The 27,858-nt window shown below is 42.2% G+C and overlaps 1 protein-coding gene and 1 non-coding gene across 11 annotated transcripts in view; both read left to right on the forward strand.

Annotated features, from left to right (window-relative positions):
* Positions 1 to 27,858, forward strand: part of CFAP92 (cilia and flagella associated protein 92 (putative)) — a 70,723-nt gene that overhangs the window by 1,527 nt on the left and 41,338 nt on the right. For 7 of the 10 annotated variants that reach the window (XM_053218862.1, XM_053218860.1, XM_053218863.1 and 4 more), the window contains exons 2-8: positions 841 to 1,031; positions 1,603 to 1,807; positions 3,885 to 4,016; positions 4,949 to 5,024; positions 6,356 to 6,477; positions 10,462 to 10,605; positions 14,309 to 14,493. In XM_053218862.1, the coding sequence (XP_053074837.1) occupies positions 841 to 1,031; positions 1,603 to 1,807; positions 3,885 to 4,016; positions 4,949 to 5,024; positions 6,356 to 6,477; positions 10,462 to 10,605; positions 14,309 to 14,493 (1,055 nt within the window). The remainder of the gene's footprint in view (positions 1 to 840; positions 1,032 to 1,602; positions 1,808 to 3,884; positions 4,017 to 4,948; positions 5,025 to 6,355; positions 6,478 to 10,461; positions 10,606 to 14,308; positions 14,494 to 27,858) is intronic. The other 3 variants (XR_008296983.1, XR_008296984.1, XM_053218861.1) reach the window with 2 other exon arrangements.
* TRNAL-UAG (transfer RNA leucine (anticodon UAG)) lies at positions 21,550 to 21,634 on the forward strand. Its single transcript has one exon. It is a non-coding gene; the product is annotated as a tRNA-Leu (tRNA).

Here is a 27,858-nt window from a genome sequence, read left to right on the forward strand (position 1 = left end):
CACAAACCCAAACAACTCCACAAGTCGGGGGCTTTGAACAGGAATCCCTCGTTCTGGATGAGCAGGTGGGCGGGTCCAGGCGGGTCTCCCTGTAGTGGCTCTGCTCTGCTTCGTGCCCCTCTCACCCCTTCATGCCCCTCTCACCCTCCTCCGGGACATGGGGGCTAGTCAGACACATTCTCATTATGGGAAGGCACAGGCACACCAAGGGGGCAAGCCCAGACATCCAAGAACTCTTCAAGTCTTTGAGCACCTCCCACCTGCTAGCATTTTCTTGGCCAAAGCCAGTCACATGGTTGAACCCCAAGATTAGGGGCAGAGAAAAGAACTCCATGTTTTGAGATTATATATATATATATATATATATATATATTTTTTTTTTTTTTTTTTTTTTTTTTCCTACTTGGTCTCCCCCCCGCCCCGCCCCGGGTAGAAGATTAATTTCAGCTTCTCCTTTGTAGTTCTATCCATTGTTGCCTCAGATACTTTGGATGCTATTTGGTTAGATGTATATACCATGTTTAGAATTGACCTATGGTCTTGGTGACTCGAACTTTTTTACTGCCAAGACCACCGTGAGGCAGGCAAAGCAGGCAGGTGAAACATTTAAGGAGACACTCCCTTTCAGAGTTGCATGCTGCATTTTTGCACCCTGCTGACTGGTGCACAGCCTGTTCCTCTACCAGCCAGGGGGATCTGCATCTCAGCCTCCAAGCTGGGCGAGCAGCCCGGGGGTGGGGGCGGGGGCAGCCTTCCACAGCCTCGGGCCAGGGCACTGCGGGGTGGGGTCTGCTTTCTCGTGTGAGGTTCAACCAAGACTCCTGAAATCGTGTCTCCTAGGTCATAGAGGAAAACATACATGTTTTATTGAAAAACATAAGAAACACTCTCGAATGGACAAGCATGCTTCCAAGGCTCGCTGTTACTACCACATGGAGTATTTCCTTCTGCCAGATGATGGAGAGCCTAAAAAGATTGACATGGTGGTGTTTCCAACGGTGGCCAAATTGTTCCTGGATTCAGGAGTAAAGGTGTGTGTGTGTATGCGTGTGTACCTCACATATACTCTAATACTGTACCAAGGGTGCTTGCTTCCCTGGAGCTTGCTAGAAATGCAGGATATTAAGTTCCCACCCCAGCCCTACTGAATGAGAATCCTCACTGACCTAATAATACGAGTTACCTGACTTTCTTTGTCAGGTAGCTTCTTTGGTGTTTTAGAAGTTTTTGCCCCTCTTACGATTTCTTTTTTGGGTACCCATGTGTGTGCACACCTGCTTGCCTGCGCACACACCTGCCCTCCTGCCCGAGGCCTGGCTGTGGGTCAGTGCTTCGAAGTCACTGGAAAGAGTGCTATTTGCAGGTAAGTGCTTTGATTCTGGGTTCCCGAGGAACCCAGAGGTGTGACAGGGCCCAGGCTGGGACACCCATTTCCTGATGTGGGGTGGGAGCTGAGGGAGGGCCGGGCCCAGAAGGCAGACAGGTGGAGAGCAGCACCCGGCTCTGGTCCCCGGAAGGGCGAGGCTGGCAGGGATGGGTAGTCGTGGGCTCTAAGCCTCCCAGCCTTGCACGCTTCAAACCCCTTGGTGTTCTTTTACACAGACGGTGAGGCCGTGGCAGGAAGGGGACAAAATCTGGGTGTCATGGACCCAGACTTTCAACATCAACATGACAAAGGAATTACTAAAGAAAATAAATGTTCACAAAATCACCTTGAAGGTCTGGGACACCAAGGACAAGGTTTCAAGAAAAGTCAGGTATTATCGGTTAAAGACTCCTGCATATTCAGAAGACGCAGGATCTTTTGGTAAGTCGGGTGTTTGTGTTTTATTTGAAACGTTTCTACAGGCATGTGGCTTCTCAGTGTTTACAGGATAAAAGCCAGTGTTCCATCATTTACTTCGGGGAACATGTTACTTTGTGGACAAGCTTGGGAGTACTGCCCGGCGGAGCTGTGTCGGAGGGTGGACAGCATCTGTTTTGCATGTACACGGTCCCCACCTCCACCTCTGCCGCATTTCTGGACTTCCTGTCCCCAGGCAGCGTGACCTGTGCAGTCCCCACTGGTCTGTCTTCTGGCCAAGTAATGGGTGTTCCCTGACCACACACACACACACACACACACACACACACACACACACACACACACGACACCAAGAAACAAAAGAGAAAACCTAAAAGTCCCACACCCCTGAGACAACCATGTTAACATTTTCGTATAGACCTTCTAGATTCTTACTTGGGTGAATATTCTCTCAAGGACCAGAAAGTGTCCTTTTGAGCTCACCTCCAAGGAGAGAGCCAGGAGAGTGGAAAGATCCAGGCTTTGAAGTCAGATAGCTGACTTCAACCCGTCTCCATGTTGACCTTGGGCAGCCTACTACTTCCGGTGGTTATATGCCCCTGAGGCAGGATGATGGGAGTGCCCCCCACCCCGCAATAAAGAGGGTGTGTGTTGTCTATAAAGAATTTAAAAACTAGGGCGCCTGAGTGGCTCAGTCGGTTAAGCGTTTGATTCTTGATTTCGGCTCAGGTCGTGATCTCACAGTTGGTGGGATCGAGCCCTGTGAACGGGCTCTGCGCTCTGGCAGCACAGAACCTGGGATTTTCTCTCTCCCCCCTCTCTGCTCCTCCCCCGCTTGTGCTCCCTCTCTCTATCAAAATAAATAAATAAGCATTTAGCATCCTAAAATGCTACCAGTTAAACTCTGTGGCGGTAATCATAAGATGCATCCAGTTTTTAGAGACCTTGAAACGTCGCGGCAGTGTGCGTCTGAGATTGGTCGGAGTACCGTCGAGAGCACTGTTGGTGGTGGCTGCAGACAAATACAGTTGTCCCCATTTTACAGGGAGCAAAGGAGACCCACACCTGCTTGAAGGGCAAGGCAGTGCTGCAATCAGAACCCATTCTGCTTGTGACTGGAAAGCCTCTCCTTTCTCTGGGTTTCCAGCCTGCTTTCTTGAGGAGCCGGTCTGACATGGGGTGGGGGGGAGGGGCATTTCCGACTGTTCATCTTTCACTTTTATCTGGGGTTTCTTGCCCTCGGTGCTGTTGGCATTTTGGCCCGGATCATTCTGTGGGGACTGTCCTGGGACCTTGACCTGATAGATGCCAATAGTCTCCCTGTTGTGAAAACCAAAAAAAAAATTTAATGTATATTTATTTCTGAGAGAGAGAGAGAGAGAGAGAGAGAGAGAGAGAGACAGAGCATGAGTGGGGGAAGGGGCAGAGAGAGAGGGAGACACAGAATCCGAAGCAGGCCCCAGGCTCTGAGCTGGAGCCAATGCGGGACTCCAACCCACCAACCATGGTGGGATCATGGCCTGAGCCGAAGTCGGATGCTTAACCAACTGAGCCACCCAGGCACCCCATTTCACCTCTTTCTCGTAGCTTCCATTATCTCCATTCATTCATTCGCTCCCTCTGCTCATTCATTATTCCATACGTGTTGGTTACTGCTACGTTCCTGCAGAGTCCTGTATTGATAGAAGTGAAAAACAGAAGACCCATCTCCTTAGCTCGATGCCCTGAGCCCTGAGGGTAGCTCTGGCTTAATAAGTGCCAGCTCTGTGATCACAGGAAAGTTACCATTAAGTGTCATATTCCCCATCTGTAAAGTAGAGCAAGTGGAAGTGCCTTCAAGTGAAATGTGATGATTAAATGGACCAACACAAGTCAAATCCTTAATGGTCTTATTTGGAAGAAGTCATTGCCAGTTGAAGTTTGAATTACCTGGTATTTTGAAGGAGCCCCCTAGGCAACTGCTGCTGGAAGACAGGGGTCCTGCCTGTCTTGTCCACTGCCCCATCTGCAGCACTGGAGAGTGCCGTATGCACAGAAGGTGTTCAGTAAGTATTTCTGATTGACTCCTCCTGCATTCTAGAGGAAGTGAAAAATTTGGTTTTAAGTCAGAGAAGATTGTGTGAAGAGGGCACACACATCAGAAAGGAGTGGAACCAGGAGCATGCACCAGAAAAAGCAGAAAAGGCAGGAAAACACATAAAGCCTTCACATGGTGAGTGGAGATGACCTCCGTGGACAAACTGAGTGTAGGGCGATGGCAGAGAACGAGGTGGATGGGTGTTGCTGGTATTGTGCACGTGCACTGGTACCCTTCACGTGTATCAGCAACTCCTGCTGGTGCTGCTTCGCCCTTGAAGCAAACAATGCTCTCAGGGCAGGAGTCACTTTCTGTTGTTGATCCTTTCTTTGTTTTATTTTTGTTTATTTTGTGACTTATACAATTTTTCTAACTGTAGGAGTTACACTTGTAGGTTTTTTTTTTTTTAAAGAAAATTCAGTGAATATAGAAAAGTACAAAACAAGCAGGGAAAACAGTCTATAATTCCATCACCAGGAACAAGCAGTGTGATATTTTGGTTATTATATTATGGCAAATACCTTTGTTGTAAGTTGTTTTTTTTTTTTCTTTTGCCTAGATGAGGTTGTCCCGGATTCCAAATTTTGTATTCTGAGATTAACCTGTCACCACATGCACTTTCCTGTTTACTTAAGAACTTTGCATAAACTCCATTTGTGGTGACTACATAATATATCAGCTGCTGGTAGCACTATACGTTTCTTAATCGTTCCCTGTAGGTGGAAACTTGGGGGTCTTGGAAGTGTTTTCAGTATTCTCTGATGTAAATGGTGCTGAAGCAGACAACTGAATAGACTTTCTTTCTCCCCCCTTCCATGGCATGTTATATAAGAAATCGGAGGCCTTGTCTTGCCTCCATTTGTCCAAATAACTGTAATTATTTACAATTACATTCACTCATTTACTCATTCATTATTAACTAATCTTTTTATGGAATGCTCACCACACACCAAGCCCTCTATCTGGTGACTGGCATTGCAAAATGGCTCAAGGGCCCTCATTTCTTAATGAACTAGAATGGGACAAGAAGTCCATTTACTAATAAATATTATCCGATTCTCACTCAGCAGAGCCTGAAACTTTTTCCAAGAGCTCCGAGGAATATGAAAAGGCACTCCGAATGGATGATCTTGGCACAGTTAGGTAAGGATGGACCCATGTTATTTTGGGGAGTGGGAGTGGAACCCCCCCTTGTACTGGCCCTATAAACTCTCGCCAAGAGTTATGTGGGTTTTAGTAACTTCAGTTAAGTCGGAACTCATACAATCCAGGTGAAATTAAAGGAATAGAGAAAGGAATGGTTGTGTTTATGAGTGTAAACATGTACTGTACTTTTGCATGTGTAGTTTATCTCACTTAATCCTCATCATGGTCACTCTGTGAGGTGGTATTACTATCTCCATTGTCTTCACAAGCTAACAGAGTGGTGGTAAAGCAGTTTGCACAAAGCTTTAAAATTGGAATTCTTTGGAATCTTGGGAGTGTTGGTAAAGCCAGGACCCCATCCCATACCTTTGGATCACCAAGTCCACAGCCTTTCCTGCTGAGTGCAGTTGCTCTTGGAGCCTAAGAAGGATATGGAGAAGGAGATTCCTTGGATGCTGTGGGGACCAGGGTGGAGGCCCAGCTGGTGGCTTGAGAGAATAGGATGGGGAGAACCCAAGAGACCATGTCATTAAAAAATCTCAATTTTTAGGGGCGCTTCTGTGGCTCAGTTGGTTGAGCATCCGACTTTGGCTCAGGTCATGGTATCACAGCTCGTGAGTTCGAGCCCTGCATCGGGCGGGCTCTGTGCTGACAGCTCAGAGCCTCGAGCCCGCTTCAGATTCTGTGTCTCCCTCTCTCTCTGCCCTTTTCCCATTCGTTCTGTCTCTCAAAAGTAAATAAAAACATTTAAAAAAATTTTTACAAAATCTTGATTTTTAAAAAATTGTTTTTTTGCATTGAATTTATGCGTTAATTTGGGAAGAATTGACATTTTTACATTGAGAAGTTCTCCTGTCCATGATCATGGTATACCTTTTCACCCAATTCAGTTCCTTCTTTATGATTTTTAATAGAGTTAAAAAATTTTTCTTCCTATAGATGTTGGATAATTCCTGTAAGCGAGTTCCTGGATGTTTTTAGAGTTTGGGTGCTTTTATAAAAAATATAATATTTTCCTTAATGTCTCTGGTTGGTTAGAAATTGATAGTACAAGTGTGGTCTGCAGAGCAACAGCATCAGCATTCCCGGGAACCTGTTAAAAATGTAGAATGTCAGGTCCACTCCAGGCTTACTGAACCCTAACCTGACTTTTATTTAACAGCATTTTCAGGTGATTCATATGCACAATGAAATTTATGAAGCATTGGTTAGAGAAATACAGTGTCATTTAAAAAAATCTGCTCACATTTGGTCCAGTAAATAGATTCTTAGGTCTGGTCCCTGATTTTTTTCACCTTCATTTATTTTTCTCTTTGTGAATTTTCTAGATGGAGTACTTCAAGAGAATCAACTCTTTATTTGGAGACAGCACCTGGGATGGAGATGAAGGAATTAATGGAGAGATCATTTAGCAGTTTAACAAAGATAGTAGAAAAGCAAAAATTTCAAAGTAAGTTAAGATGGGATTTTGGAATTTTATAACGTAACTAGACTTGGAAGAATTATGAAATATTTCTTTTTTTTATATATTTTAGAGAGTGAGTGCACATGAGTGGGGGGAGGGGCAGAAGGAGAGGCAGAGAGAGAAAATCTTAAGCAGGCTTCATGCCCAGTATGGAGTCCAACATGGGGCTCGATCCCACGACCCTGGGATCATGACCTGAGCCAAAATCAAGAGTCGGATGCTCAACTGACTGAGCCAACCAGGCACCCGGGATTATGAAATATTTTAAATTCAGAATACTTCAGAAAGATTCTTTGAAATCTGACCAAATGTTACTCAAAAGTAAAAGAATACTACATACACATTCAACTTACCCCATCCTATCTCACCTCAACCAGCCATCCCTACCACCCCATCCATCCATTCCAACCGACCTCATCCCATTCAGTTACCTGCGTGATCCCACCCATCCACACTGCATCCCCCTTCCACTCCACCAATGTTTCTGTGCTCCTGACTCATGGTGTCATGAACATAGGAAGCATGAAAATCTCTAATGTTGATGGAGACTTTCTAATAAATAATGATAGTCCTATGTGATAGATGCTGTGGTAGGGTAGGTAGGCATGTTGGGGAAGCACAAAAGAGTTGGGGTTATGGAAATAATCTTGGAAGATAAGTTATTTGCTTCTTATGGTGGAATAAGGGAAATAGCATTCTAGGTTACAGGAACTGCTCATGCAGCTGCTTGTAATCTTAGTGACAGACAAGAGGCAAAGTGTTGTTAGAAGCCACTAAGTGGACCTGTTCATTCTTGACCTTGTTCTCCTCACCAGTTTTTCAGTAAGCAGTTGGGTTTCCAGTATGAGGTGGAATATTCTAGAGCTGATGCACTTGCTACTTCTGGGATGGCCTACTTCCTGTTTGTTCAGCTGTAACTGCTACAGATCATTTCCTTAACTCTCTATCAATTAATCTGCTTTTCCTGGTTTGCATTCAACACTCTGAAGCTGGGGGAAGAAGTGGCTGCTTGAGTCGGCTCTCTGCCAGGCGTCAGAAACACAGTTGTTCATGTTCCTATTTTTAAGGCCCTAAAAGTCTAGTCAACACTTTCACATCGGAACACCTTCAACTCTGAGTTTTCTCTTTTTCAGATTAAAGAGGCTTGCTCAAAAAAAAATTTTTTTTTAACGTTTATTCATTTTTGAGAGACAGAGCAGGGAGGGGCAGAGGGAGAGGGAGAAACAGAATCCAAAGCAGGCTCCAGGCTCTGAGCCCGATGCAGGGCTTGAACTCACGAGCCGTGAGATCATGACTTGAGCTGAAGTCGGATGCCTAACCAGCTGAGCCACCCAGGCGCCCCTAAAGAGACTTGCTTTTTAAGAAAATATATTTATTTATTTATTTATTTTGAGAGAGTGTGAGAGAGCCCTCCTATGGGCAGGGGAGGGGCAGAGAGAGAGGGGGAGAGAGAATCACAAGCAGGCTCCATGTTGTTAATGCAGAACCTGATATGGGGCTTGATCCCATGAACCATGAGATCATGACCTGAGCCAAAATCACGGGTTGGCCACTTAATCTACTGAGCCACCCAGGTGCCCCTAAACAGCCTTGCTTTTGAAAAATATTCTTTAAGCATTTTAATGAGCTTTTCACACCCTCCTTTTTACTTTGTAAAAGTACACAGTAAAATACAACCACAGCTTTCTTGAGAAAGAAAAGTTTACAGATAGAGTTTGTCTCCTTTACACCCTGTGCTTTTAAGAAGCATTCCCTGTCCTGCAGATAAATTGGTGTGACCCTTCCCTGCCACCCCTTTCTTTCTGACACATTCATACAGCATTGTAATTGATTTTTATTTTTGTGAGTCACAGAAATGATTTCATACTGTACATATCTTCCTGCACCTTGCTGTTTGCATTCAGCTTGATTTTTGAGATATTCGTGTCCATATACCTAAGTCCAGCTCCTTCCTTGGAACTTCTGTAGAATACCCCGTTAGATGGACGTGCCATCCTTCACCCATGTAGTCCCTACTGAGGGACATTTGAGTTGTCTCCAGTTTCCTGCTGTCACCAGTGCTGTGACAGCGAGCACTCTTGGGTAGGTCTCCATGTGCCCGTGCCAGAGAGTCTAGGGCATTTGCCCAGAGGGATCACAGGGCATGGGAAATGCACGTTGACCTCCTCAGGAGGTATTCAGGTTTATTACTCTCTGGGTGGTACCAGTTTGCTCTCTGGACAGAAGTCCTGAGAATTCCAGTTTTTCCATGTCATCAGCCGTGCTTGGTGTACTCAGGGCCTTATTTCCTGATTCCCAGTGGGGTTGAGAACATCTCATGTGCCTATTTGGTCACCGTCTTATGTGATTTGGCTATTGCGATTTCTTTGCTTATTTTTCTGTTGGGTTTTATATTTTTTTCCTAGCGATGGGTAAGCTTTATTTCTGACATCTTCTGGATAATTATGCATTGTCAGTTACATGCACTATAAACATCACAGCCCGCAGTCTGCAATTTACCCTGTTACTTTATGTGTGCTGTTTTGTTTTGCACACCCTTTATTTGACTATTCCTTTCTAGTTTGTACTTTTGGTAATGTTTAAGAAATCCTTCCTTGGGGTGCCTGGGTGGTTCAATTGGTTAAGTGGCCAACTTCAGCTCAGGTCACTATCTCACGGTCTGTGAGTTCGAGCCCTGTGTCGGGCTCTGTGCTGACGGCTCAGACCCTGGAGCCTGCTTCGGATTCTGGGTCTCCCTCTCTCTCTGCCCCTCCACTGCTCACACTCTACTCTGTCTCTCTCTTTCAAAAATGAATAAACATTGGAAAATAAAATAAAATCATTTCTCATCCAGATGTCAATAGAGTCTTCTCTGTATTCTCCAAATGAGTTTGAAGTTTTTGTTTTCTATCATTAGTCTGCAATTCATTTTGCATATGGCATGAGATGCCTGATAATTTCATCTGCCTCCGAATGGATAGTCAATATAATTAACCGACCGATCCATCCTTTCCTGCGATCTGAAATGCCACCTCTGGCATCTATTAAGTCCCTCTATGCTAGCAGATGTATTTCTGGGCTTTCTAAGTTCTGTTCCCTTGGTTGTTATATCACAGAACAAATAGCTCATGGTTTTAATTACCATAGAAATATATGTCTTATTGTCTCCTTTTTAATCCCTGGATCTGAGCTTGGCACAGAGCTGAGTATTTTATGTACCTTTGCTCATTTCCTCTTCTCAACACCCTACAGGGTAAGCACTATAGCTCCCATTCTACAGATTCTACAGGTCGAGGCTCAGAATGATTACGGAGGGGGAGACCTGGTTCTGGAACTTTGGTGGTTCAACTCCGAAGCCCAAACCTCAACCCTACACTGTGGTTAAAGGCTGACTTGGGGGAGAACTTTGGTATGTGATGGTGCTGTGGTCATCATCCAATCTTAGCCCCCTTCTGCCCACGTTCTTAGGTAGGAGAGGCTGGGAGGTCACATTCTTCCTGAATGTAACTGATAACTGGTCTGCTATCTACATTTAGACACCTCTTCTGGTTGCTGGGGAACGGCAGCACCAAGGACAGCCTCTGCCTTCAAGGATCTTCCAGAACCTACCTACCTACCTACCTACCTTTCTTTCTTTCTTTCTTTCTTTCTTTCTTTCTTTCTTTCTTTCTTTCTTTCTTTCTTTCTTTCATGTTTATTTATTTTTGATAGAGAGACAGAATATGAGTGCAGGAGGGGCAGAGAGAAAGGGAGACACAGAATCCAAAGCAGGCTCCAGGCTCTGAGCTGTCAGCACAGAGCCCGATGCGGGGCTCAAACCCATGAACTGTGAGATCACAACCCGAGCTGAAGTTGATGCTTAACCAACTGAGCCACCCAGGCGCCCCTGTTCCAGAACCTTTCCGAATCTCTGCAGCGTGTAAGAATTCATATATGGTAGCTTGGATACGTGCTCCTCTTAACACTGATTTCCTTCCTTTGATTTTACAGGTAAAAGGAAAGAGTCAGAGGTGAAAAAGAAGAGCCAGAAGAGAAAGAGGAAATCTCGAGTGGAAGACAATGACTCCAAGGGGGCAGGAAACTGGAAGCACGGAGCTTTCTCTACCGAACTGGTGCTGATGCCGCTCCTCGCAGGTAGTTACACCTGTTTCCCAGCAGTTCTTAGTTGTCTGGTCCCACGTGGCTAGAATGTCCATAAACAGGATGCTTGCATTGACCAAGCCTCTCCTCTGCCACCTACTTCCATGCTCACAGCCATTTCAGCAAAATGGAGGTGTCTCCATTAGACAGAGGAGGAAAAAGAGGCGCAGAGAGGTCAGCTGGGTTGTCCGAGATCATACCAGCAAGTAAAGGCGAGGCCAGGATTGGAACTCAGGTCTGATTCCGAAGTCCAAAGAAACCTGAGAATAACTGCCCTGATTTTGTTTTCTAAATAGGATGCTGCTTTTTATAAACGCCTTCCTGCAGAGTTTTACAAAAACATCTAGTAAAGGAAATGAGGAAAAGGAACCAGTGTTCCTGGCCCATCATTTACTGCTCATGGCAAACTCTGATCCTCCCGGTGAACTTGTAGCTGTGGTGTTGGGCTCGCTCTCCTTTATTCTGTGAGGGACCAAAACTCAGAGAAGTCAGAGCAACCTACTTGAGGTCACAGAGCTCAGTGGCAGGACAGGGGTTTCATTCTTCTGCTTTGTAAGATCTATCACAATTTAGAAATGAGGCTTTCTCTGGCTTAAATAATAAATAGTAGACATGTTATATCCATAGGTTGTGCTCATGGAAAGCTCAGAATATATTTTGGGTAACATTATGTGACTTCGTTTCTGAAATAGTATATGGGGGGAAACCCTTCTCTTTTAGAGAAGGTAATTTTCGAGACTAATTCATTGTAAATTTTTTTTGGCCATCAGGGTAAATGTGCGCCCTCTACTGGTCAATCTTCAGAAATTTAGGCTTCCGTCTTGGGATGGAACCCACCTTTGCAGCTGCTTGGGGTTTTACCTCCTAAAGTCAGTGTCGAGTGACTGGAAAATCATTTCTCACAGGCTCTTGGGTTGATATTGATACAGTTTGAGGAAATACCTTTAACTTTTTAGTTTTTACTTTTAGTTATTTAAAAAAATTTTTTTTAACATTTATTTATTTTTGAGAGAGAGAGAGTGTGTGAATGGAGGAGGGGCAGAGAGCGGAGGGGACACAGAATCCAAAGCAGGCTCTTGGCTCTGAGCTGTCAGCACAGAGCCTGACGTGGGGCTTGAACTCACGAACTGTGAGCTCATGACCTGAAATGAAGCTGAATGCTTAACTGACTGAGCCACCCAGGTGCCCCTATATGTTTGTTTTTGCCATAAAATAATAGCATAAGACTATTCCAAGACCAGCATGATAATTTTTGGTAATCATCTTCAATTTCAAATTAGGCCATAGGCTTTGCATCCCTGAGTGAAGAATGCTGGTTGGCTAGTAACACATTAAGATTCTAGAAAGATTCTGTGTTTGGAATGAGCTTTTAACTTTCTATTATTGCATAGCGGAGGGGCCAAGCGTAGCCAGGCAGGACTGGCTTGGACATGGGTTCTGCCACTTATGGGCCAGGAGACCTCGGATGGCGTCTCACCATTTCTGGACCTCAGTTTCTCTATCTACAAAGCAGACATTATGGCGGCCACACAGGGCTGTTCTCAGGATCAAATGGCATGAATGCAGGCTCAGGTCTGGCCGTTTCGGTGCACACACTGTGTGGCGTTCATTCCCCCACTCCTTTTCTCTCCTCGGCTTGGGCATGTGTGCCTCCCCCCACTCCACCCCCCACAGTGTGAGAATGTATTTTCGTTGTCACAGGTGGGAGCAGAGCGTTAGAGGGTTGCTGTTAACTGCCCCACGATACACAGGACGGTCCCCACAACAGAGAACTCTCTGTCCTCAAGTGTCTGTGGTTTTGAGGTTGGGAAACCCTACCCTGGAATTATGGCTCTCCCTGCCCTAAATTTCTGAATGATGATTTGAGTGCATGTTTGCACGGGAGATTTCTTCTAAACTGGGCAGTCTTTTTCTACGAAGAGGCTTGCAAAGTTCTAGAACACAAATCATAATTAGTTATGGCCTTAATGAGTCAGCTCCGTTGAAAAAAGAGATGTGGGAGCACTGAGGGCTGCTCCCCTGGAGCTGCACACGGCCCCATGCTCATGGCCTGTGCACATGGCCAGACATGCTGGGCCCATAACTTGTTTTGGAAGTGACTGCTCTTTTCTTTCTTTACTCTTTGTTTTTTTTTTTTTTTAATGTTTGTTTATTTTTGAGGAGGGGGAGGGGCGGTGAGAGAGGGAGACAGAGGGTCTGAAAAGGGCTCTGTGCTGACAGTAGAGAGACAATGCGGGGCTCGCACTCACACACCGTGAGATCGTGATCTGAGCCCAAGTCAGAAGCCTAAATGACTGAGCCACCCAGGGGCTCCTGGAAGTGACTCCTCTTTCTGAGTGTGACTGACCAGGTTTTTGTGTGCCCTGGAAACGCATTTACAAGTGTCGTGAAAGGAATAGAACTGATTTTTTTGAGCACCCACTGTATGCTGGGTGGTATCCCCAGCACCTTCACATATATGAGCCCTCTTGACCCTCCTGACCAAGAAAGCTGGGATCTGTGCCTGTTTTGCCCATGAGGACATGAAGCCTCAAAGAACCTATGCTTGTACCTCTCATGACTGCTGAGAATCGAATCCGGCATTTAAGCCTAGGCCTCTCTGCTTGTTAAATTGGAGGATTTCCCTCTTCCCCTCCCCTCGCCCCCCACCCCGGTATGTCTCCACCTGGTAAAATGTAGGGACGCCTTTTGCAAGAACATATTCTCACTGCTACCCGTGTGCCACACGGTGGCTCAGTTCACCCACCCTTTTCCCTAGTTGCGCCATCGCGCAGCCATTGGGGAAGGGGCGCCATGCTTGATCAGGTACCAGTTATATTCTACGTCAGCATCTAGGCTCTTCTCACTGGACTGCGACAGTGAAAGTGGCACCACTGGGCCCCGTCACAGAGACACTGACATTATGTGTTGTGTTCTAAAATAATTGCCTGGAGCAGCACTCTCTAGTGGAGCTTTCTGCAGTGATGGAAATGTTCTGTATCCGTGGTGTCCAGGCCAGTGGCTCCTAGCTACACGTGGCCACTTGAACATTTGCATTGTGACCTGTGTGATGAAGGAACTGTGTTTTAAATTATATTTAAGTTTAAATTGCAGCAGCCACAAATGGCCTGAGAAGTTATTTATTTATTTATTTTAACACTTACTCATTATTGAGAGACAGTGAGTGGGGGAGGGGCAGAGAGAGAGGGAGACACAGAACCCGATGCAGGCTCCAGGCTCCAAGCAGTCAGCACAGAGCCTGACGCGAGGCTCGAACCCACAAACGGCAAGATCATGACCTGAGCCGAAGTCGGTCGCTCAACCGACTGAGCCACTCAAGCGCCCCAGCCTGAGAAGTTTTTAAAAACCCTAGTGTGGAGGCTACATCCCAGACCAAGTACATGAGACTGCTTGAAGGTACCACCCAAACATTGGTATTCCTGTAGATGATTCAGGAAATGCTGATATTACAAGGTGATGATCAAGATTAAATCACAACAAGTAAATTCTCTTAGGAGACCTATGGGACCTCAGTTTGAGAAACTGACATATACTATGCTGCCTGTAGGTGTTTGCCAATTTGCTTTTTTTTTTCTTTTAAGTTTTCTTCTTTTAGTTGCGATTTATCATTGGCTTTTGTCAGGTTGCCCGATCCCTCTGTATTTGTGGTGGGGCTTTCAAGAGTAACAGTCTAATGCTCTGTGTATATCCTTCCTAGGATGGCAAACTGTCATGAGTTGTGGCTGTTGGAAGTCTGCCAGCATTTTAGATTGTTATTTGAGTTTTAAAACAGAAGTTCCTATCATGACTGAGGAGCAAAAGCAGGATTTAAACCCTTTGACCATAAAGATCAAGTGTGTTTCCTGCCTTCCATCACAACCTGTGCCAATCCATGAACTAGAGGTAAGAGTGAGCCAGAAAAACGGACTTGAGAGCTCTTTTTCTCATCCAGTTGTCCGTGTCATCTCTACTTCCCCACCGTGACCTTATGTGAGATGTATAATCATTTAGGATCTCATAGCAAGATATGAGAGAGATTAGGTTCCTGGGATTAAGAGCTACCAACTCTTGATGTCTCCCCGCTGCACCATAGGTGTCCTTCAAGTGCAGGTAGTGATCCTCTCTTCAGATCCCACCCACCAGGCTTCGTGAATACAGTAACAGCACTCACCTAGATGCTCACTCATTTTGAACCAACCAGGTTTAGCACTGATGTTTATCCTGGGAGTTCCCTTTTTCCTTTCTTGGTGGGATCCTTGTTTCCTGGATTCTGTCTTCCTCTTGATTTGTTTGCTTTCTGGTTTTGCTGCTGGAAGACATCTTCCTGTAGATTCTTGAGAACAGGTTATTGAGAGGTGATTGTTTTGAGGTCTCATGTTCTGAAAATATCTTTACCCTTACACTTGATTTATAGTTTAGCTAGGCATAGAATTCTAATTTTCCTTCAGAGTTTTGAAGGCATTTTTCTTCCATCTTTTATGTTCCATTTGAACCTTTGTATGTGCTTTGAATGTGTTTTTTTAAATATTTATTTAGTTTTGACAGAGAGAAAGAGACAGAGCATGAGCCAGGGAGGGGCAGAGAGAGAGGAAGACACAGAATCTGAAGCAGACTCCAGGCTCTGAGCTGTCAGCACAGAGCCCGATGTGGGGCTTGAACTCACAGACTGTGAGATCATGACCTGAGCCAAAGTCAGACACTCAACCGGCTGAGCCACCCAGGCGCCCCTGAATGTGTGTTGTTGTTGTTGTTGTTGTTGTTGTTTTTAACTTAGAATCTTCTTCTTGTCTTCTGAAACTGATTAATTATGTATCTTAGCTTGGGCATGTCCACATCTGTGTATTATACTTTTATTTTGAAATAAAAGTTCAGATTAAGTTACAACCATAGTATAGAGAGATCCTATGTAGCCTTTGCCCAGTTTTTTTCATGTTTATTATTTATTTTTGAGAGAGAGAGAGGGAGGGAGAGAACGAGTGGGGGAAGGGCAGAGAGAGAGGGAGACACAGAATCTGAAGCAGGCTCCAGGCTCTGAGCTGTCAGCACAGAGCCTAATGTGGGGCTTGAACCCATGAATTGTGAGATCATGACCTGAGGTGAAGTTAGATGCTAACCAACTATCATCCAGGTACCCCGTCCAGTTTTTTTCCAGTGGTTATATCTTATATAACTATAGTGTAATATCAAAATCAAGATATTGATAAATGTGTGTGTAGTTCTATGCCATTTTATCTTTTGTGTAGATTTTTGTAACTGTCATTACACTCAAGATACAGAATTACTATATCACCACAAAGATCTCTCATGCTATCCCTTTATGGTCACAACCACTTCTTAACCTCCCACCACCCCTAACCACTAACGTGTTTTCCATCTCTATAATTTTGTCAATTTGAGAATGTTATTTTTGTGGGTTGAATTGTGTTCCCTCAAAAAGATATGTTGAACACCTAACTGCTAGCAACTCAGAATGTGACTTTATTTGGAAATTGGGCCTTTACAGAGGTAATCAAGTTAAAATGAGGTCTTGAGGATGGGCCCTAATCCAATATGACTGCTGTCCTTATAAAATTTGGATGTAGAGACATAGAGGTAAGACTATATGAAGAGATATAGGGAGAATGCTATGTGAAGAGTAGAGTTATGCTGTCACAAGCCAGGGAGTGTGTCAGGCTACCAGAAACTGGAGGAGACCGGGAAGAATCTTTCCTTAGCATCTTTAGAGGGAGCATGGCCTTCTTGACACCATGATTTTGCACTTGTAGCCTCCGGAACTGTGAGACAATGAATTTCTGTTGTGCTAAACCACCCAGTTTGTGGTAATTTATTATGGCAGCCCTGGGAAACGAACAGTTATATAAATGGAAACATCCACTGTATGACATTTTGAGATACGCTCCCCTGCTTCAGCATAATGCCCTTGCGTTTAGTGCAGTTTTTTTTTTTTTTAAATTCACTAGCTCTTCTAATTGGTTTATTTAGACCATTTACATTTAGTGTAATTATTGATATTTTAGAGATTAGGTCTGCCATTTTAATATTTGCTTTCTGTTTATTTGTTTTCTTGCCTTCTGGTGGGTTATTTGAAAGCTTTCTAGAACTCTATTTTGATTATCTACAGCATTTTTGAATGCATCTCTTTATATAGGTTTTTAGTGGTTACTACAGGAATTACATTATGCATACCTAGCTTATCACAGCCTACTGGTGTCAACATATTTCCAGTTTGAGTGAAATGTAGAAACCTTACCTTTCATCAAATCTGTTTACCCTATCTCATTTACAATTGTCTTAAATATTTCCTCTCTATAGGCTGAGAACCACATCAGATGATGTTATACTTTTTTTTTAATTTATTTTTTAAAACTCAAGTTAGTTAACATACAGTGTAGTATTGGTTTCAGGAGTAGAACCCAGTGATTCATCACTTATGTATTATACCCAGTGTTCATCCCAACAAGGGCTCTCCTTAATGCTCATCACCCATTTAGCCCATCCCCCCATCCACCTCCCCTCTGACAATCCCCAGTCCGTTCTCTGTATTTAAGAGCCTCCTATGGTTTGCCTCCCTCCCTGTTTTTATCTTATTTTTCCTTCCCTTACTCTATGTTCCTCTGTGTTTCTTAAATTCCATATAAATGAAATCATGTGATATTTGTCTTTCTCTGCCTGACTTATTTTGCTTAGCATAAGCAAAAACTCTAGCTCCATCCACATTGTTGCAAATGGCGAGATTTCATTCTTTTTGATGCGGAATAGTATTCCATTGTATATGTATACACACCACAGGATGATATTATACTTTTTGATTCATTGTCAAACATAATTTAGAAAACTCAAGAGGAGAAGAAAAGTGTATTTATCTATAGGTTTGCTCTTTTTAGTGTTCTTTTTCCTTTTTGATGTTCCAAGATTTAAAAAAAATATTTCTGTTTCAAGAAATTCCTTTAGTAATTCTTTTAGGGTAGATCTGATAACAACAAATTCTCTTAGTTTCTCTTTGTCTGAGCATGTCTATTTCTCCTCTATTCCTGAAGGCTAACTTCACTTGATTTAGAATTGGGGGTTGAGCATTTGAAAGAAGTTGTGCCACTTCCTTTTGACCTGTATGGTTTTTTGGTAAGAAATCAACTGTCTTTCCCAATAGGCTGGGTGGCATTTATTACTTGTAGCTTTCAACTTTTTTTTTTTCTTTGTCTCTGGTTTTCAGAAGTTTGACTCGGTGTGTATTTCTTTGGGTTTATCCTATGGATTCACTCAGTTTATGGAAATTTTAGGCTTACATCTTTTGCCAAATTTGGGGAAATTCCAGCTATTATTTCATTATTTTTTCCTTTTAAAATTTTTATTTAAATTCTAGTTAGTTAACAGTGCAGTATTGGTTTCAGGAGTAGAATTCAGTGATTAATCACTTACGTACAACAACCAGTGCTCATCATAACTAGTGCCCTCCTTACTACCTATCACCTGTATAACCTACTCCCCACCCACCTCCCTCCAACAACCCTCAGTTCTCTATCTTTAAAAGTCTCTTACAGTTTGTTTCCCTCTCTTTCTTCCCCCCGTCTCATATGTTTATCTATTTTCTTTCTTAAATTCCACATATGAATGAAATCGTATGGTATTTCTCTTTCTCTCACGTATTTTGCAAGGCATAATACACTCTAGCTCCATCCATGTTGTTGCAAATAGCAAGATTTCATTCTTTTTGATGGCTAATATTCCATTGTATATGTATACCACATCTTTTTTATCCATTCATCAGTTGATGGACATTTGGGCTTCGTAGTATGGCTATTGTTGATAATGCTGCTTATAAACATTGGGGTGCATGCACCCCTTCAATTCTGTATTTTTGTATCCTTTGGGTAAAAACCCAGTAGAGCAATTGCTGGGTCTCTTGTATGGTTCTCTTTAGTTTTTTAAGGAACCTCCATACTGTTCTCCAGAGTAGCTGCACCAATTTGCATTCCCACCAACAGTGCAAGAGTACTCCCCTTTCTCCACATCCTCACCAACACCATTTTGTTCTTGTGTTGTTAATTTTAGCCATTCTGACAAATATGAGATGGTATCTCATCATGGTTTTGACTTGCATTTTCCCGATGATGAGTAATGTTGAGCATTTTTTCCTGTGTCTGTTAGCCATCTGGATGTCTTCTTTGAATAAATGTCTATTCATATCTTTTGCCCATTTCTTAACTGGATTATTTGCTCTTTGGGTGTTGAGTTTGATAAGTTCTGTATAGATTTTGGATACTAACCCTTATCAGATATGTCATTTGCAAATATCATCTCCCACTCTGTAGGCTGCCTTTTCGTTTTGTTGATTGTTTCCTTTGCTGTGCAGAAACTTGTTACCTTGATGAGGTCCCAATACTTCCATTTTTTCTTTTGTTTCCCTTGCCTCCAGTGGCATGTCTCATAAGAAGTTGCTATGGCCAAGGTCAGAGAGGTTGCTGCCTGTGTTCTCCTCTAGGATTTTGATGGTTTCCTGTCTCACATTTAGGTCTTTCATCCATTTTGAATTAATTTTTGTGTATGGTGTAAGAAAGTGGTCCAGTTTCATTCTTTTGCATATTGGTCTCCAGTTTTCCCAACACCATTTGTTGAAGAGACTGTCTTTTTTTCTATTGGATGTGCTTTCCTGCTTTTTTGAAGATTAGTTGACCATATAGTTGCAGGTCCATTTCTGGGTTTTCTATTCTGTTTCATTGATCTTAGTGTCTGTTTTTGTGCCAGTATTATACTGTATTGATGATTACAGCTTTATAATATAGCTTGAAGTCTGCGATTGTGATGCTTTTGTTTTTCTTTTTTAGGATTGCTTTGGCTCCTTGGGGTCTTTTGTGGTTCTACACAAATTTTAGGATTGTTTGTTCTAGCTCTGTGAGAAACCCTGGTGGTATTTTGATGGGGATTGTATTAAATGGGTAGATTGCTTTGGGTAGTATAGACATTTTAACAGTGTTTGTTCTTCCAATCCATGAGCATGGAGTGCTTTTCCATTTCTTTGTGTCCTTTTCAATTTCATTCATAAGTGTTCTGGATTTATTCCTAAGTCCTACTGAATTCCTATTCATAAGTGATTAGGTTTATTCCTAGATATCTAATTGTTTTTGGTGCGGTTGCAGATGGAATTGATTCCTTGGTTTCTTTGCTGCTTTGTTATTGATGTATAGAAATGTAACAGATTTCTGTATATTGACTTTTATATCCTGCAGCTTTGCTGAATTCATGTATTCTAGCAATCTTTTGGTGGAATGTTTCAGGTTTTCTACATAGAGTATCATGTCATCTGCAAATAGTCGAAGTTTGACTTCTTCCTTGCCCATTTGGATACCTTTTATTTCTTTTTGTTGTCTAATTGCTGAGGCTAAGACTTTCACTACTGTATTAAATAGTAATGGTGAGAGTGGACATCCTTGTATTGTTTCTGACTATAGGGGAAAGGCTCTCAGTTTTTCCTCATTGAAGATTATATGAGCTGTGGGTCTTTTGTATATGGTCTTTATGATGTTGAGGTATGTTCCACCAGTCCCTACTTTGATGGGCATTTTAATTAAGAAAGGATGCTGGATTTTGTCAAATGCTTTTTCTGCATCTATAGAGAGGATCATATGGTTCTTATCCTTTCTTTTATTAATGAGGTTATATCACATTGATTGATTTGCAAATATCGAACCAGCCCTGCAGCCCAGGAATAAATCCCACTTGATCATGGTGAATAATTCTTTTAATTTACTGTTTATTCAATTTGCTAGTATCTTGTTGAGAATTTTTTTCATCCATGTTCATCATCCATGTTGGTCTGTAAATCTCCTTTTTATTGGGGTCATCTGGTTTTGGAAGCAAGGTAATGCTGGCCTTGTAGAATGAATTTGGAAGTTTTCCTTTCATTTCTATTCTTTTGGAACAATTTGAGAAGGATACGTATTAAATCCTCTTTAAATTTTTTTTTTAACATTTATTTATTTTTGAGACAGAGAGAGACAGAGCATGAACGGGGGAGGGGCAGAGAGAGAGGGAGACACAGAATCTGAAACAGGCTCCAGGCTCTGAGCAGTCAGCACAGAGCCCGACGTGGGGCTCGAACCCACAAGCTGTGAGATCATGACCTGAGCCGAAGTCGGATGCTTAGCCGACTGAACCACCCAGGCGCCCCTTAAATCCTCTTTAAATGTCTGGTAGAGTTCTCTTGGGAAGCCATCTGGCCCTGGAGTTTGGTTTGTTTGGAGATTTTTGATTACAATTTTCATTTCTTTTCTGGTTATGTGTCTGTTCAAGTGTTCTACTTCTTCCTGTTTCAGTTTTGGTAGTTTGTGTGTTTCTATAAATTTATCCATTTCTTCCACAGATTGCCCAGTTTCTTGGCATATAATTTTTCATAAAATTCTCTTGTAATTGTTTATATTTCTGTGGTGTTGGTTGTGATCTCTCCCCTTTCACTTGTGATTTTATTGGGTTATTTATCTTTTCTTTTTGATAAGTCTTGCTAGGAACTTATCAATGTTATTAATTCTTTCAAAGAACCAGCTCTTAGTTTTGTTGATCCAGTCTACTGGGGTTTATTGTATCTATATCATTTGTTTCTGCTCTTCTGCTGGCTTTAGGCTTTATTTGCTCTTCCTTTTCTAGCTCCTTTAGGTGTAAATTTAGGTTACACCTAAAGTATTAGGTATTTGAGACTTTTCTTGCTCTTGAGGTAAACCTGTAGTGCAATATATTTCCCTTTTAGGACTGTCTTTGCTGCATCCCAAAGGTTTTTGGACTTGTGTTTTCATTTTCATTTGCTTCCGTATACTTTTTTATTTCTTCTTTAATTTCCTAGTTAACCCATTCATTCTCTAGTAGGATGTTCTTTAGCCTCCATGTATTTGTGGTCTTTCCGATTTTTTTTTCTTGTGGTTGACTTCAAGTTTCATAGCATTGTGGTATGAAAATATGCATGGTCAGGATGCCTGGGTGGCTCAGTCGGTTGAGTGTCTGACTTAGGCTCAGGTCATGATCTCATGGTTCGTGGGTTCGAGCCCCGCGTCGGGCTCTGTGCTGACAGCTCAGAGCCTGGAGCCTGCTTCCGATTCTGTGTCTCTCCCTCTCTCTGCCCCTCCCCCGCTCATGCTCTGTCTCTCTGCCTCTCAAAAATAAAGAAACGTAATAAAAATTTTTTTTTAATATGCATGGTATAATCTCAATCTTTTTGTACTTGTTGAGGGCTGATTTGTGACCCAGTATGTAATCTATTCTGGAGAATGTTCCATGTGCATTCTAAAAGAATGTGAATTCTTCTGCTTTAGGATAGAATGTTCTGAATATATCTGTTAAGTACATCCAGTCCAGTGTGTCATTCAATGCCATTGTTTTCCTGTTGATCTTCTGCTTAGATGATCTGTCCATTGATGTAAGTGGGGTGTTAAAGTCCCCTACTATTGTATTATTGTATTATCATCAGTGAGTTTCTTTATGTTTGTTGTTAATTGATTTATATATTTGGGTGCTTTCAGGTTGGGGGTACAAATATTTATAATGGTTAGATATTGATGGGTAGACCCCTTAATTATGATATAATGCTCTTCTTTATCTCTTGTTACAGTCTTTGGTTTAAAATCTAGTTTAGGGGTGCCTGGGTGGCTCAGTCGGTTAAGTGCCCAGCTCTTAGTTTTGGCTCAGGTCATGATCTCATGGTTCGTGAATTCGAGCTCCACTTTCAGCTCTGTGCTGACAATGTGGAGCATACTTGGGATTAATTCTCTCTCTCTCTCTCTCCCCCTTTCTCTCTCTCTGCTCCTCCTTCACTCTCTCGCTCTCAAAATAAATAAACTAGGTTTTTTTTTCCCATTTTTTAAAAGTTTATCTGATATAAGTATATGGTTACTCTGGCTTTCTTTTGGTGTCCATTCTCATGATAGATGGTTTTCATCCCTTCACTTTCAATCTGCAGGTGTCTTTAGGTCTAAAATGAGTATCTTGTAGGTAGCATATAGATGGATCTTGTGTTTTTATCCATTCTGATACCCTATGTGTTTTGATTGGAGCATTTACATTCAGAGGGATTATTGAAAGATATGAGTTTAGTGCCATTGTGTTATCTGTATACTTGGTGTTTCTGGTGATGTTCTCTGTTTCTTTCTAGTCTTTGTTGCTTTTGGTCTTTTTCTCCCCACTCAGAGTCCCCCTTAATATTTTTTGCAAGGCTAGTTTAATGGTCACAAACCCCTTAGTTTTTGTTTGGGGAAATCTATCTCTCCTTCTATTGTGAATGACTACCTTGCTAGGTAAAGTATTCTTGGCTGCGTATTTTCCCCATTTAGCATGTTGAATATATCCTGTCATTCCCTTCTGGTGTACCAAGTTTCTGTGGACAGATCTGCTGAGAACCTGATCTGTCTTCCCTTGTACATTAAGGACTTTTTTCCCCTTGCTGCCCTCAGGATTCTTTCCTTGTCTGTGTATTTTGTGAATTTTACTATGATATGCCTTGGTGATGGCCAGCCTTTGTTGAATTTAATGGGAGTTCTCTGTACTTCTTGGATTTTGATGTTTGCATTCTTCCCCAGATTAGGGAAGTTTTCAGCTGTAGTTTATTCAAATAAATCTTCTGTCCCTTTTTCTCTCCATCTTCTGGGATTTCTATGATATGAGTGTTATTCTGTTTTAATAAGTCACTGAATTCCCTAAGTCTACCTTCTGATCCATTACCACTTTTTTTCAGCTTCATTGTGTTTCATAATTTTGTTGTCTGTATCACTAATTTGTTCCTCTGCTTCATCCATCCACGCTGGCATGGCATACACTCAGATTTGCATCTCGGTTATGGCATTTTAAATTTTGGTCTGACTAGATTTTTGCTGTTTTATCTCTGCAATAAGGGATTCTCTAGTGTCGTTGTTGTTGTTGTTTTTTCAAGCCCAGCTAGAATCCTTATAATTGTTTTACATTCTGATTCAGACATTTTACTTATATCTGTATTGATTAAATCCCTGACCATCATTTATTCCTTCTTTCTTTTGGGATTAATTCTTCCATCTTGTCATTTTGGAGGAAAAATTAAATTTAATTTAAATTTAAAAAATTTTTAAATAAAATAAAGAAAGCTAGATTCTAGGTATGCTTTGGTCTGCTTGTTAAGAGAAGCTTGATAGGAAAAAAAAGACAAAAATTAAAAAATAAGTAAATAAACAAAACTTGCTCTTTCTGTATCCAAGAAAAACAAAGCAAAACAAAAACAGAATCAGCCAACCAATCAACCAACCAAAAACCTGAAGGAAGCTAGATCCTGTTTCCCCTAGAACTGAAGCTTTGCAGCACTCTATGATCAGTAGACTTGGTGTGGGCAAGGGGTTTGTGCTGGTCTTCTGGGGAGGGGACTGCTGTTCTGATTCTCAGGTGGACTTGCCCTATTGGAGATGTGCCTGGAGGGAGGAGTGGGCACGGCTTGGTGTAATGGCTCCGTTCTCCACTTGGTGGTGCTGTTTAGCTCACTGAAGTCAGTCAGTGCTGGTGGGCTAGGGGTGAAAATGACTTCAGCCTTCTCTCTAGTCTCTGGAGTGGAAGGTCCATACCCTCACAGACACGCATCAGTCATCCTTCCTGTATCTCCAGCTTTTGTTAGATCCCCACCTTCACCCTGTCTGTGTCCAAGCTGTCTGCCTGCCAGGTGCTGCTGCCCTTCTGTGTCTTATCTCTCAGGTATGGCTGTGTTTCAAAACCCCACACTTTCAGAGATCCCCACACTTCAGACCAGCACTAATCCTCTGGGGGAGGATCTCTCTGTGCTGTGGCTGGTGCCAGCTTGTCCCAGAAAACATTTGTGTGATTGTGCAGCAGTAGTGGCTCAGTATTTATGGTAAATTGCAACACACAGCTGGTGCCAGGGTTTGCTGCCCTCAGCTGGTGTCTTTGTTCCTATACTGGTGAACGGGGCAGCTCTATGGTGCCCACCAGGTCTTTTAACCATGGAGAGGCCATATCACCTCTACCAGATGCACTCCAAGCTGGGGAACTGCTTTTCCCCATGTGACCCAGGGGATCTTTAGATGTGCTGCCTGCTCCTAAGGCTCCACCCCACTTCCTTGCTGTAGCATCACCAGGGGCTGAAGTCCGAAATTTCAGACTCTGCGTGCTCTGCTGTTTATAAGAACTGGTGATATTGTTGGGCACCTGGGTTGCATCAGTTGGTTGAACATCCAACTCTTGATTTTGGCTCAGGTCATGAGCTCACAATTTATGAGATCGAGTACCACGTAGGGCTCCATGCTGACAGCACAGAGCGTGCTTGGGATTCTCTCTCCATCTCTGTCTGCCCCTCCCTTGCTCACGTGTGCACTTTCTTTCTATGAAAATAAATAAACAAACTGAAAAAAAACTGGCAGTACTGAAATCCTCTCCTTTTTTCCTGTCAGTGGTTTTGGGGAGCAGTTTTCTTGTGCAATCCCCATGCACATTTTCACTCTTTTTTTACCCATCGTTTCTCTCTGTCTCTCTCTAGCTACTCTCTCCGCATTGAGGGCTCCCTTCCCACCACAGCACCTGGGGCTCTTTTCTACCACAAATCAAGTCTGCACTTCCTACCTTCCACGGGTCATTTTTTCTGTTTGTAAATGTGTAGCTTTGTTCTCTAAGACTTTCCATCAATTTCTTGGGTGTTCAGAATGATTTGATATTTATCTAGCTGTTTGGGGTGTGGGGAGGCAAGCTTAGGGTTGCCCTACTCCTCTGCCATCTTAACCCTCCTCCCATTCCAGCCATTATTTCTTTAAATACATTTTAGCACTACCCTTGTTCTTCTCTCCTTCTAGGACTCCAATGACACGAAGGTTAGTTCTTTTGTTATAGTCCCCACAGGTCCCTGAAGTTTTAGCTCATTTGTTTTTAGCTTATTTTTCCTCTATGTTCTTCAGATTGGATAATGTATATAGTTTTATCTTCAAGTTCACCAGATCTTTTCTCTGTCCTTTCCATTCTGTTATTGAGCCCATCCATTGAGTTTTAAAATATTAGTTATTGTATTTTTCAATTCTAAAATTTCCATTTGGGTGGTGCCTGGGTGGCTCAGTCAATTAAGCCTCCAACTCTGGATCTCAGCATAGGTCTTGGTTTCAGGGTCATGAGTTCAAGCCTCACATTGGGCTCCGTGCTGGGTGGGAGGCCTACTTAAAAAAATAAAAAATTTCATTTGGTTCTTCTTTATTTCTTTGCTGAGACTTAAAAAAAATTTTTTTTCCATTTGATTCAGTAATGTTCATACTTGCTTTAAAATTCTTGTCCGGTAATTCCAAGAGGTGTCATTTGGTGTTAGCATCTGTTGATTGTCATTTGTCATTTAAGAAGTGGTGAGAGTGGGCATCCTTGTCTTGGTCCTGACCTTACGGAAAAGGCTCTTGGTTTTTCACCATTGGCAATGATATTAGCTCTTGGTTTTTCATAGAAGGCCTTTATTATGTTGAGGTATTTCCCCTCTAAACCTACTTTGTTGAGGTTTTTTTTTTTATCATGAATAAATGTCATACTTCGTTAAATGATTTTTCTGCCTCTGTGGAAATGATCATATGGTTCTTATCATTTCTCCTATTGATGTGATGCATCATGTTGATGGATTTGCAAATATTGAACTACGCTTACAAATCAGAAATAAATTCCACTTGATCATGGTGAAAAAATTTTTTAAATGTATTGTTGGATTTGGTTTGCTATTATTTTGTTGAGGATTTTTGCATCTGTGTTCACCAATGAGAGTGGCCTATAGTTCTTTTTTTGTGATGTCTTTATCTGATTTGGGTATCAGAGTAATGCTGGCCTGATGGAATGAATTTGGAAGTTTTCCTTTCTTTTCTATTCTTGGAAATAGTTTGAGAATAATAGGTATTAACTCTTCATTATTTTTTTTCAATATAAGAAATTTATTGTTAAATTGGTTTCCATACAACACCCAGTGCTCATCCCAAAAGGTGCCCTCTTCAATACCCATCACCAACCCTCCCTCCCTCCCACCCCCCATCAGCCCTCAGTTTGTTCTCAGTATGTATGTATGTATGTATGTATGTATGTATGTATGTATTTATTTATTTATTTTACTGAAAAGTCCACATTGTGTTCTCAGTTTTTAAGAGTCTCTTATGCTTTGGCTCTCTCCCACTCTAACCTCTCTTTTTTTTTTCTTCCCCTCCCCCATGGGTTCCTGTTAAGTTTCTCAGGATCCACGTAAGAGTGAAAACATATGATATCTGTCTTTCTCTGTATGGCTTATTTCACTTAGCATCACACTCTCCAGTTCCATCCACGTTGCTACAAAGGGCCATATTTCATTCTTTCTCATTGCCACATAGTACTCCATTGTGTATATAAACCACAATTTCTTTATCCATTCATCAATTGATGGACATTTAGGCTCTTTCCACATTTTGGCTATTGTTGAGAGTGCTGCTATAAACATTGGGGTACAAGTGCCCCTATGCATCAGCACTCCTGTATCCCTTGGGTAAATTCCTAGCAGTGCTATTGCTGGGTCATAGGGTAGGTCTATTTTTAATTTTCTGAGGAACCTCCACACTGTTTTCCAGAGTGGCTGCACCAATTTGCATTCCCACCAACAGTGCAAGAGGGTTCCCGTTTCTCCACATCCTCTCCAGTATCTATAGTCTCCTGATTTGTTCATTTTGGCCACTCTGACTGGCATGAGGTGATATCTGAGTGTGGTTTTGATTTGTATTTCCCTGATGAGGAGCGACGTTGAGCATCTTTTCATGTGCCTGTTGGCCATCTGGATGTCTTCTTTAGAGAAGTGTCTATTCATGTTTTCTGCCCATTTCTTCACTGGGTTATTTGTTTTCGGGTGTGGAGTATTAACTCTTCTTTAAATGTTTGATAGAATTCACCTGTGAAGCAAATGGTCCTGGATATTTCGTTTGTTGGGAGTTTTGTGACTACCAATTCAATTTCTTTCCTGGTAATCAATCTGTTCAAATTCTATTTCTTCCTGATTCAGTTTTGGTAGGTTATATGTTTCTAGGAATTTATCCATTTCTTCTAAGTTGTCCGATTTGTGGGCGTGTAGTTTTTTATAACATTCTCTTATAATTGTTTGTATTTCTGTGGTGTTTGTTGTTATCCCTGCTCTCTTTTTTAATTTAATTTTTTATTTTTATCTCTCTTCTCTTTTATATGTTTTTATTTTCTTGGCTCCTTTCCACTTTTTTGTTGTTGTTGATAAGTCTGGCTAGAAGCTTATCAATTTTATTTATTATTTTTGAAGAACCAGCTCCTTGTTTC

Source organism: Acinonyx jubatus, chromosome A2, assembly GCF_027475565.1.
Source record: "Acinonyx jubatus isolate Ajub_Pintada_27869175 chromosome A2, VMU_Ajub_asm_v1.0, whole genome shotgun sequence".
Classification (NCBI taxonomy): Eukaryota; Metazoa; Chordata; class Mammalia; order Carnivora; family Felidae; genus Acinonyx; species Acinonyx jubatus.